General features: G+C 40.4%; 1 protein-coding gene across 2 annotated transcripts; it reads left to right on the top strand.

Annotated features, from left to right (window-relative positions):
* The first annotated feature begins 1492 nt into the window (after positions 1-1492).
* Positions 1493-10579, top strand: prkacbb (protein kinase, cAMP-dependent, catalytic, beta b). 2 transcript variants are annotated; one of them, XM_035170489.2, is made up of 11 exons: positions 1493-2008; positions 4788-4796; positions 5470-5531; positions 5606-5734; positions 6322-6420; positions 6513-6595; positions 6690-6816; positions 6913-7008; positions 7213-7335; positions 7418-7582; positions 9022-10579. In XM_035170489.2, the coding sequence occupies exons 1-11, from the start codon at positions 1963-1965 to the stop codon at positions 9145-9147; spliced, it is 1065 nt and encodes a 354-aa protein (XP_035026380.1). In that variant the 5' UTR covers positions 1493-1962; the 3' UTR covers positions 9148-10579. The 2 variants fall into 2 exon arrangements, with proteins under 2 accessions (XP_035026380.1, XP_035026381.1); XM_035170490.2 differs by lacking the exon at positions 4788-4796 and having other exon boundaries at positions 1495-2008.
* The last annotated feature ends 211 nt before the right edge of the window (positions 10580-10790 follow it).

Raw genomic sequence — 10790 nt, 5'->3', positions numbered from 1 at the left:
TAAACACTTTAAAAAATAAATATTAATAGTTAGATAAGCAGTGTTAGAATTTAATTTAATTTACTTAACTGCTCTACATCAGATTCTAGATTTGAATGTGAGAGTGAATGGTTGTTTGTCTCTGAATGTTGGCTCTGCGATAAGCTGGGGACCAGGATGTACCACACCACTCGACCACATGACTCTCAAAGGATTAGCAGTAGAGATAACGATACATTGAAGAAAGAAAAAAAGTTTGACCAACTTAAAGAGGCAGATGGCCGTCCAACATTCTGCTAGAGGTTTCTTCTTCCTGTGAGGAGACTTGTTGTGGGAACTGTCATTTTGACCTCAAGTGCTTTGAGATAATATATGACATGATTTGACGCCATGCAAATAAAATTGAATTGAATTGTATTGAAGAAATTACTTCAGCTGGTTACACACAAATAATTTAAGTTGGTTTAAAGTTAACATTAACACAGTTGGTAACTATAATTCGAATATTAAACACCTAATTTGTGGGTAAGTCTCCACTTAAAGCGATTCAAGCTTTACTTCTTGTAATGGAGTATATTATCACTTTTACTTAAGCAAAGAATCTGAGTAGCCTACCTGAGATACAATTTCAGGCAACGTAAATAAAATTGTTAATTTAGTTAATTTAGTAATTTTATCATTTATTTTTTTTGCTTTCCTTTTACAAATACACAAACTTGCAAGTGTATCATGCGTAGAATGAAAGTATTCTGTCTACGCAGCTAATAAACAGTGTAATTGTCATGAGATAAAACTTTATAGGAGCATTTTAAAACTAAGTGCCTGCTAATTACTAGTATATTAGGTCATAATGGAAACAGTCTGTTGCCATTTCAAAACGCTTCTGTGCAAATTAAGGGCTGCATTAGTAACAAATTACAGATAAAACAAAGTAGTCGCCTGAGTTATATTTAGCCTCTGGTAATGTTTTTTTTAATATTTTTTTAATAAAACTTTATTTAGAATTAAAAAACTGGTAGAAACTAATTAATCAAAAATATAATCAAGAGTACCAAATGGTGAAGTACACATTAGTACAACTTAGCGACTGAGCTCATGACTTGGTATAATAATGCAAAGCAAATAAATAAACTTGTGTACGAATAAATAAGTAACATACTATTTTGGACAAGTAAAGCTTGATTTGTGTTTATGTATTTTATGATTTTAGCTTTTTGATTAATATTTAAATATTGTGAAGGGTTTGTTTTAGCCAATCTTCATTTGCTGGTGAGAAATTCAGCCCAAATGTTTAGTGTATATGTAAAACATTTCCTTTTTGGGGGGGAAATTAAAGGTTTCATAACAGAGTAATTATCACTTGTTGCCTGAGGTTCTTTAATGTGACTCCAGGTTTGACTAACTGTGTTTTAGTGCAGAGACACTTGTTTCAGTCAATGCTGAACATTTCTCTCCACAATTTGAGGTGAGTTTCTGGACTGATAATAAAGTCCTGCTACCGACTCCCTGCAAAATGTCAAACCAGCATCGCCCCGCTGGTAAAGAACGCGGAAGCAGCGTCGGTGCGGAGCCGGGACCGCGGAGACGTCTCCAGACCTGAACCGTAACCTGGGGAGGGCCCGGGGATGAGGACGTGCTGCGGAGGGGGGGCAGAGCGGCAGCGGCTCAGCGAGGAACAAGTGACCGCTTTAGCTTCATGTCACACGGAGGGAGACACGGACGCTACCCTGCCGCTGTTAGCAAGAGGAGGAGCGGAACAGAGGGAGAGTGAGGGGGGGCTGCCGGCCGGAAGGGACATCACTCGCTCGCGTTAGATCTCCGATTTATCCGGTTATCGATTTGTGTTTAGCGATAATCTCCAAAAAGAACAGAAGGAGAAGAAGAAGGAGAAGGGGGCTCGGGGGATATCATCTGCTAGCTTGTAGCCTACCGCCATCTCTCCTCCGCCTCCTCCGCCGGAGCGACCGCCGTGTCTTCCGCACCATGGGGAACGCTGCCACCGCCAAGAAGGGCAACGAGCTGGAGAGCGGTAAGTCCCACTGATTTACCTGCTCCTGTTTTTCTGTGTTGTTGTTATTATTATTATTATTATTATTTATTGTTGCCTCTCCTGTGACAGTAGCTAGCTAACCAAGCTATCACAGTTAGCGCTGTCCCATCCGGCAGCTGGGGAGGGCCGCCTGTCCTCCCCCCTCCTTCTCCCACCACCACCCGCACACACTCGCTCTTTAGTTAGTTGACGAACAAAACAACCATCTTTGGGGTGTTTTTATATTTCTTTAGTTGCACGTTCAACCATTAAAGGCCCGGCTAAAGTTAGCTAGCAGCGAGGAGACCCCCGTGCATGTTGTGGTTTTCTGGAGGCTTCAACGGGGGGGGGTTGGGGAGGCGAGAGCACTGACAGACAGTGGTAACAATCTATGAAGGCATATCACAGGGCTGCTAATGCAATGCTGATCGATCAATTCCCCCCCAATATGGGTGATTTCCCACTAAACGGTTGTTTGCAGCTGTAGCACAGGGGGGGATCGAGCTTGATGGCCAGCTAGCCTGCTAACTTTAGCTATGAAGAGGGGGGGATTAGCCCTCCGAAGGCCCCTGTCATTGCATTGCCTCTTGGTGGTGGTGCTGCTGCTCAGGCCTGCACACACATACACACACACACACCATTAAATCCTTGGATAATGGCTAAAAAACCTCCAGTGTAGCATCAGCTCATCACATCTTCCATGCTGTCGCCTTCAGCTCATGACAATCACGACTTGCTTCTGACTTATGTTCAGTGTTGCAGCCTCTTCCCAGCACACTTAAACTTAAATCTCCGATACTCGACCACAAAACCCCTGAGTAATTGATATAAATACCCGGTAAATTTATTTTTTTTGTACTTGTGGGACTGTTTCTGCCTCGGGCTTCGCTGCCACATTTTTATTCTTGGCTTTATAAACAGAGCTTTCCCTCAGTACAGTACCCTGACCAAATATGGTGAAGAAATGACAAATGCCCTCTTTCCATTCATAAAACAGGGAGCTACTACTGTCGTCCTGGCATATGCACACGCACACACGCACGCCCACACAAACACACTTGAATCGTGTCACTCGTGTTTATTTAGAGTCCCCATTCGTGGTGCAGGTCCACCGGGGCTCACTTCTCACACTCGGCTTGTCATTGACTGGGGCAGCTTGTCACCAAACCTTCGTCAGAGGATAAGGGGTATTACAAGCTTTGAAAGGTTTGACGTAATTCAGCCTAGGCCAGTGTTACTTTGCACTTAAATACTTTGATGTGTGCAGCTGGTCATCACTGAGCATCCCATCCCAGTGTATCACAGGCTTCCTCGTGCCTGGTTGGACATGTTAAAAAAAAACCATGGTGTTTTTTTTTTTTCATGGTGTGATTGATTTTTCTAGAATCAGTTCAAATTAGTCATTTATTCACTGAATGTGTCCCCTACCTTCACACACGTTTTACACTCTTAAGCCCCTGTAGGGATCCATCTGTGTTCAGTTACACACTTGGTTTTAAAGCAGTCACTTTATGATGCAGTGAAACATTCCTCTGAAGTTTATTGACCTGTTGAGAGAGACCAGGCAGGTACAGTGAACTGTGCCTGCTCGACATTCAGGCAGACAGAGATGATCAGATCAGCAATACTGCCAAGCATTTCTTTTGAATGCAGCTATGATCTGGAGATCTTGGGCTGTGGCTAACTGTTAAACCAGTTTGAGCTGACACGATACCCTGAGCTGCAGATTTGTCTGTAGAAAAGCAGCTCTGACGACCTGCTCACCTACAGCGCTGTTTATACACCAGACTACCTGTGTTTACTCTATTATCGCTGCCATTAGCTGGACCAGTTGGAACCGCACCAACATGGTCACAGTTGGTCAGGGGGAAATTAAACAGCTGCCATTATGACACCTATTTCCCCCCCCCCATGTCCATGTATTGTATTTCACACTATACTTTAACAGAACAGAGCCGCCAGCATAACTAAACTAAGTTATTCTTGTCTGGTTTTGGCATTGTTCTCAGGGAAGTTTTGCCAACTGTGTTGGCTTTGGACCATTTAATTTTCCCTCAAGGCACAAAATGTTGGAGAGAAGTTTGTGTGAACAAAAACAACTCATATTATTACCATATGGAGAATATTAAATCAGCATTGCAGTTGTGTTCGAGGCTTGCAACTATTATTTGACTTGTAAAATATCAGACCAGAACCGAAACAGCTAATATATCAGTTAGTTTATCACAAAGACTTATCAACATCTGTTTAATAATTCACATTTTCAGTAATAATTCAAGTCTCTGTTTACATAATTAAAAAAATTATGTATTTGGGACTTAAATGGTTGTTTATGTACTAATAAAACGTATATTATCTTTTCAGTAGCCTCTCAACTGATAGAAAGTTGTTGTAATTCTTCTAAATGAGTTTATCTCAGTTTTCAGAATTTGGTCTTCCTTGTAAGTTAACAGAAACTCACAATCTACACAGTAGATAGTAAATCTTGTTTCTCTCTTGTATGGATCGTTATCTTTTCAGTCTGATCTAATATGCACGACTGAATTTCTACCACTTGACATTCTGTTCCTGTTCTCTGACAATCAGTCTGTTTTTAAATCCCACAGGTGAATGTCAACTCTGTTTTCATTCTTGTTGCTTTGATTCACTACATATGCTTCATGTTTGTTGATGTGTTTTTACTTGTTGTTCTGTACATGAACTCTATATTTCTCTCTTCTCTTCCGTATCATCCCATCCATGTGGGTGGTTGTTCCTGCAAAACCTTGGTGATCAATAGAGACCTTTGGTATGCTCATTCCTCCAAACGATGACCAGAATGGCAGAACTGCATTGGTCTCATTGTGACAGACTTGCTAGTTGTGCTTGCTTTTTATTGTGTGCTTTGATAATGAGTCCGTGTTTTTGTTGTCCACATTCTCTCAATCTGGATATCTGCTGTCTGCTGTGTTTCCCATACATTGGTTTGTCTCTGCTTACCATTACTATGCTGTGTTTATTAGCTTTCCACCAAGTCGCATTAAGTGATGCACAAGACGCTCAGACGAATCTGCCCTGTAACTTTTCAGTGTTGTGGTCCCCTTCCCTTTTAAATAAGTCTACTAAACAACACAAAACATACTGAGTGTCTTGGCATGCATCACTTGTCTGCCTGTCTTGAACGTTGTCGTCTTGTGTTTGTGTTTTGTCTTTCCTCTTAGAACAAAGTATGTGGTATTCTTAATATTTCATTTATATCCAGATGAGAGTTGACTTTGTCCCTTTCTCTTCTGCATTGATTTGCAATTTAATTTCAATTTACCTCAAATTGTCCTTTCCCCTCATAGTATGATAGCATTTGGTCTTTTTGCCAGTCCCATCTAATACCTGACTGTGTTTTTATAATAATAAACCCAAATTACATTGCTGAGGAAGAACAGTGGGCTAGCTGTATCTTAGTATGCTCTCCTTTTCTCTTTTAGTGAAAGAGTTTCTAGCCAAAGCCAAAGAAGATTTCTTACGGAAATGGGAATCCCCACCACAGGTGAGAATAAGTAAAGGCTAAACATAATATTAGCTCTGTCCACACATGAGGCTAACGCATTGTTATTTCCACAGAGCACAACGTGCCTCGATGACTTTGAGAGATTAAAGACCCTGGGTACTGGCTCGTTTGGGAGAGTCATGCTGGTGAAACACAAAGGAGCAGAGCAATACTTCGCCATGAAAATACTGGACAAGCAGAAGGTCAGTCGAAACCTGTATCATAAATATGCAGGTACAACTAGAATGGCCCCCGGTGGAGCACATACCTCCAGCAACAGTCCCCTTAAATTCAATCAAGCTGCACCGGATTGCACACATGCCAAGATTTCAGTTTTTTCATCAAGATCCATAATTAATCCCCAGGGAATTAGTTAAAATATTAAAAAAACCTCACTAGGTTAAAGAAAGTGAAGAGAAAATCCTGGCTTCACCCCTTTGTACCGAGCTGTGCCAAAATTTAATGGGCTCTTTCTTGACATGTCCCCTCCTTCCACCAAGTTTTTTGGAATATGGTTCAGTAGTTTTTGTGTAATCCTGCTGTCAAACAAACAAACAGACAGAGGAGAAAACAGAGCAGAGGTAATAAAAGACTGGTGCCATTATATTCAGCAAATGGTCTAAAATGACATTTTAACCTGTTTTGTTGCATTATGGGATTACCAGAGAACACGAGTAAAATATATAAATAAATGACTCAAAGCTTTCCTCATTCCGCTCAGTGTTTTCTCTGCTGCTCTAGTTAGTGAGATTTGCCCTACAAGCTCATCTTATCTCTTTTCATCTGTCAGGTTGTGAAACTCAAGCAAATAGAACACACATTAAACGAGAAGAGGATATTACAGGCTGTGAGCTTCCCCTTTCTCGTCAGACTTGAGTACGCGTTTAAGGTATGTGTGCTTTTTTTTAATGAAATAGAATAATATAAATGCATTTTCTGTAAAAAAATTATCAGCCATTTAAGTGCCTTTGGTTTTTGTAGGACAACTCCAATTTGTACATGGTGATGGAGTATGTTCCAGGAGGAGAAATGTTTTCACACTTAAGACGAATTGGAAGGTTCAGGTGAGTAAACACTCATGACATGTAATTCCCAGTGTGTTACTGTGCAGTGTTTCCATCGATTTGACCTTTTATTTTCTGCTGTTTTGTTTTCCAGTGAACCACATGCACGGTTTTATGCCGCTCAAATAGTGCTGACGTTTGAGTACCTCCATTCACTAGATCTCATATACAGAGATCTGAAGCCTGAGAACCTTCTCATCGACCACCATGGCTACATTCAGGTGAGCTGGAACATAACGAATGAGCACATCATGCTTCTGTGTATCATCTGTCCACACTGTGGACCCATGCTCAATATATGTGCTCCTGACTTCCAGGTGACAGACTTTGGATTTGCCAAGAGGGTAAAAGGCCGGACCTGGACGTTGTGTGGGACACCGGAGTACCTGGCGCCAGAAATCATCCTCAGCAAAGTACGGAGCTTTTTGTTAAATGAAAAAACTGCATTTGGATTTAGAAAAATACAGAAAATCACTTTGTTTGAGGCGAATTTGCTGTAACATATGTTTGCAAGCTCATGTTATTATCATCCCTTTCGGCATATAAGACACATGTGGAGGTCCCTTCTTAAAAAGAATACATACTCATATACCTGTTATCTGTCTTGACTGTTTCAGGGCTATAACAAAGCTGTGGACTGGTGGGCCCTCGGAGTTCTCATCTATGAAATGGCAGCTGGCTACCCTCCGTTCTTTGCAGATCAACCTATTCAGATCTATGAGAAGATTGTGTCTGGAAAGGTGAGCAGGCAGTTGTTTTTATTTATAACTTCCAAAATGAGGGGAAAAATGCAACCGACTAATAAGCTCTTCTTTCTTCCAGGTCCGATTTCCCTCCCACTTCAGCTCCGACTTAAAGGATCTGTTGCGAAACCTGCTGCAGGTGGATCTGACCAAACGCTACGGCAACCTGAAGAACGGAGTCAATGACATTAAGGGCCACAAATGGTTCGCCACAACAGACTGGATCGCAATCTACGAGAGAAAGGCAAGACACCGAATACCATTTGTAGTGACACCACACTGAGCTACCATTACATAAGTTAATTAGATATTGATTTACTCACATTGATCTTTTTTTGGTAGTTGTAAAATTCCCGGCTATGATGCTGCAACAGTTTATTTTCCAGGAATGTGTCTGAGGACTGTACATCATCTTTTTGTATAGTTCTGGGTTCCAGGTGTATGGACACTGTTTGTTTTGTGTGGATGTTCACGCACAAAAGTGGCTTTCAGAAATGAATGTCACATGCCATTTTGCTTGTTGTTGTTTGATTAATCAAAGTAGACGTTTAGCTCAGGCTTCAGTCCCATTGATCTGTTGATTCTGTTTAACCTCGATCACCAAACAGTCATTCAATGCTTTTACCAACTTTAGACCAACTTTCTGGTCAAATGACTCCTCAGAGCCGAGCCTGCTGGTTGTGGGTTGTTGTTTTTACATCATGTCACCATTTCTGTTACTTTATGTCCTTCCCCGATTTATTGTTGCCTTTAATCTTTAGAGTAATTCAAAATATCTGCTTCCACAAGCTCTATAACAATGTTAGATTTTTCTGTATCTCTCCACCGTCATTGTCTTCTCTCTACCAGTCAAACATACGACATGTTTACTAAATACAGAGTTGAGGGAGGTGGACTGACGACTTAACAGAAATAGTACACCGATGCCATACATCAGTCTGGGGTTGACCTTTAGTCAAACAAATGTGTAGATTCCTGTACAGTGGGTGAAACAAAGCAAACATGGGAAGTGTACTTTAGCCTTGAAAGTAGAAACAACCCCGACATTTATTGATAATAGACTGAGTTTCACTTGAGAAAGGTTTGAAATAGTTTTAATTTCAAGTGATTATTTATAAGTTTTTGTAATCACAAAATATAAACAAAGACGTAAGACAAGTAAGCAAATATGAAATATGTTTTGGGGAATTGTCTGAAAATAGAGCAACATTACAGCTAAATGTTTGGTAAAAATTATGATAAGGGTGCAAAACAAAAGCCATGACATCAGGAGCCTTTTGAAGCTGTTGTTTGCTTGAGATTGACTCCAAAGCATATACTGTTGTCTGACCTTATCTAAAAGCTTGAGAGTTCATGTTGTAACTGTTCTGGATGTCAACACTCAAAGTTGTGAAGATAAACTTGCTGTCGAACAGAGGGTGAAGACAGGAGAAGTGATCATGATTGACAAGTGTCAGTTTTGGAAACTCACAGAAATCGTTGGACCCAGACACACAATTTCGACAATCGAAAAGTGTGGAGGGAGACGGTTTCACACACTGATCATCTGTCGAGCACTTCATTAAACACTCACTAACTCTTTTAGTTGTCATCACTCATAAGCATAACAATCAGTTCTTGCTATTTTCTTGACATTAACTTAAATACTGCATGTTGAAATGTGTATTTCTCTTATTCCCGCAGGTGGAAGCCCCGTTCATACCAAAGTGCAGAGGCCCAGGGGACACGAGCAACTTCGACGACTACGAGGAGGAGGAAATCCGCGTTTCTTTAACGGAAAAATGCACGAAAGAGTTTGCCGAGTTTTAGGACGCGGGAACATGGATATATCAGGGAAAAATAAGGGGATCTTTGCACTCTTCTAAAGACTTGGGAAGGAGCAGAGACCATCGTTTTTTCAGATCTACTACATAGTCCCTTCATTCCACAGGGCTGAGTGAGGTCGCCATGATCCTTGGGTGCCGATAACCTCTCACTGTCACGTACCCCTGCGTATTAAAGCAGACACACCACTTATTTCTTTTACTTTTTCTTTTTTTTGTACCTACCAACTGTTTTGTTTTTTTTACTTTGAAGCAGTTAGTCTTGGATGTTGTTATCCCCTTTTAAAGTATGACATTTTTCTTTTGAATTTATGAGGAAAAACTGAGATAATGGCCAATAACAGTCCACACATTGTAGCTGACTTTGTCTGTGGCAGTTTGACACACAGATGTGTGGGTTGAAGGGATCCCCCCTCGTCGTCAGCAGTGTATATTTAACGGTCTGTTACAAGTCCACATCACATTGGCTATTGTAAAGTACTGGCCAGCTTTCAGACGTAGTGTTCGTCCTATGTGCATATCTGTCAGTTTTGTAAGACATTTGAACACGTCGGGTGTTTAAAGCATGACCAAATAGAAAATATTGGGTGACACAAGAAGAGAGGTCCTTTCCTTTCTTTGCTTTTTGCCTTAGAGAGCCAAATCCTCAGATCGCCCCCCCTCCCCCTCCCACTAAAGCATCCGCTCACTGTCTTCTCTGTATCCTGACCCAGGCACAGCAAGCCATTGCAGAAAATGACAAAGGTTGTTACATTAGTCAAATGCTAATCCAGTTGTTTGTTTTTGATCCTTTTGGATCTGTGAGTTACATGTAAAATCTGTCATCTGGTATCTTCCTCTTTTCTTTTCGTCGCTGTGTCGAACATTATAGTCATATTGTCCCTAGATTTCAGGTCTGCTTATAAAGACCAATCGTTACGAGTCTGTGGAACAATGTGACTTCGGTAAATTGAACAGAGTGAAGTGAAATCCTTTTGAGGGTTTCCATTGAGTGTAATGTTACGTTAAGGGGATCATTGTGAATGGTGTTGCGGCTCCGTGCCTCAACATTGTTAGTGATACCTTACAAAAAGTACAGAATTTAATAATGTATTAAATTAAGGATATTTTAAAATCGTGAGAAACAGGAATGCAAAAATTGTAATTTGCCATATTTTCCCTGTTACCCCCCCAAACAGATTGTTGTTTCATTCTTGTCAAAGAATGTAGATTTGCAACTTATAGGTATGCATATTTGAAGGCTTGATTTCAAGGTACAGTTTTCCTCACAATACACTGTCTAAAATAAAGACTGCTCCTTTGTATCACATGTAACCCTGTTATTGTTAAGCTCATTACATTATACGTATATGCATTGTTTCATATATGTTTTTATTTATACACATTAGAGATGCTAATAAATTTTATTTTTAAAAGTGTTGAAGGTGTGCAGCTCTCCTTGCTTTGGGACACTTAGATTCAACTGGAGATTGAATGACAAGGACAAGAGTAGTTCATGAATGTGACAGGACAATATATTATATATTATATTAATATATTAAATATACTTGTATTTACATGTATGTACAGTATTTTATAAACTCAAATACCCTCAGAAGAGGAGAGAAATCTATCCGCGTTTTCAACTTC

This window comes from Hippoglossus stenolepis, chromosome 11, assembly GCF_022539355.2.
Source record: "Hippoglossus stenolepis isolate QCI-W04-F060 chromosome 11, HSTE1.2, whole genome shotgun sequence".
NCBI classification, from domain to species: Eukaryota; Metazoa; Chordata; class Actinopteri; order Pleuronectiformes; family Pleuronectidae; genus Hippoglossus; species Hippoglossus stenolepis.
The sequence above is the reverse complement of the archived record's forward strand: the minus strand, read 5'-3'. Positions and strand labels throughout refer to the sequence as shown.

Coding starts and splice junctions, on each gene's coding strand:
- prkacbb (XM_035170489.2), top strand. CDS start 1,963: ATGGGGAACGCTGCCACCGCCAAGAAGGGCAACGAGCTGGAGAGCG. Junction 5,532..5,605: donor AATGGGAATCCCCACCACAG/GTGAGAATAAGT, acceptor TTATTTCCACAG/AGCACAACGTGCCTCGATGA. Junction 7,336..7,417: donor AGAAGATTGTGTCTGGAAAG/GTGAGCAGGCAG, acceptor TCTTTCTTCCAG/GTCCGATTTCCCTCCCACTT.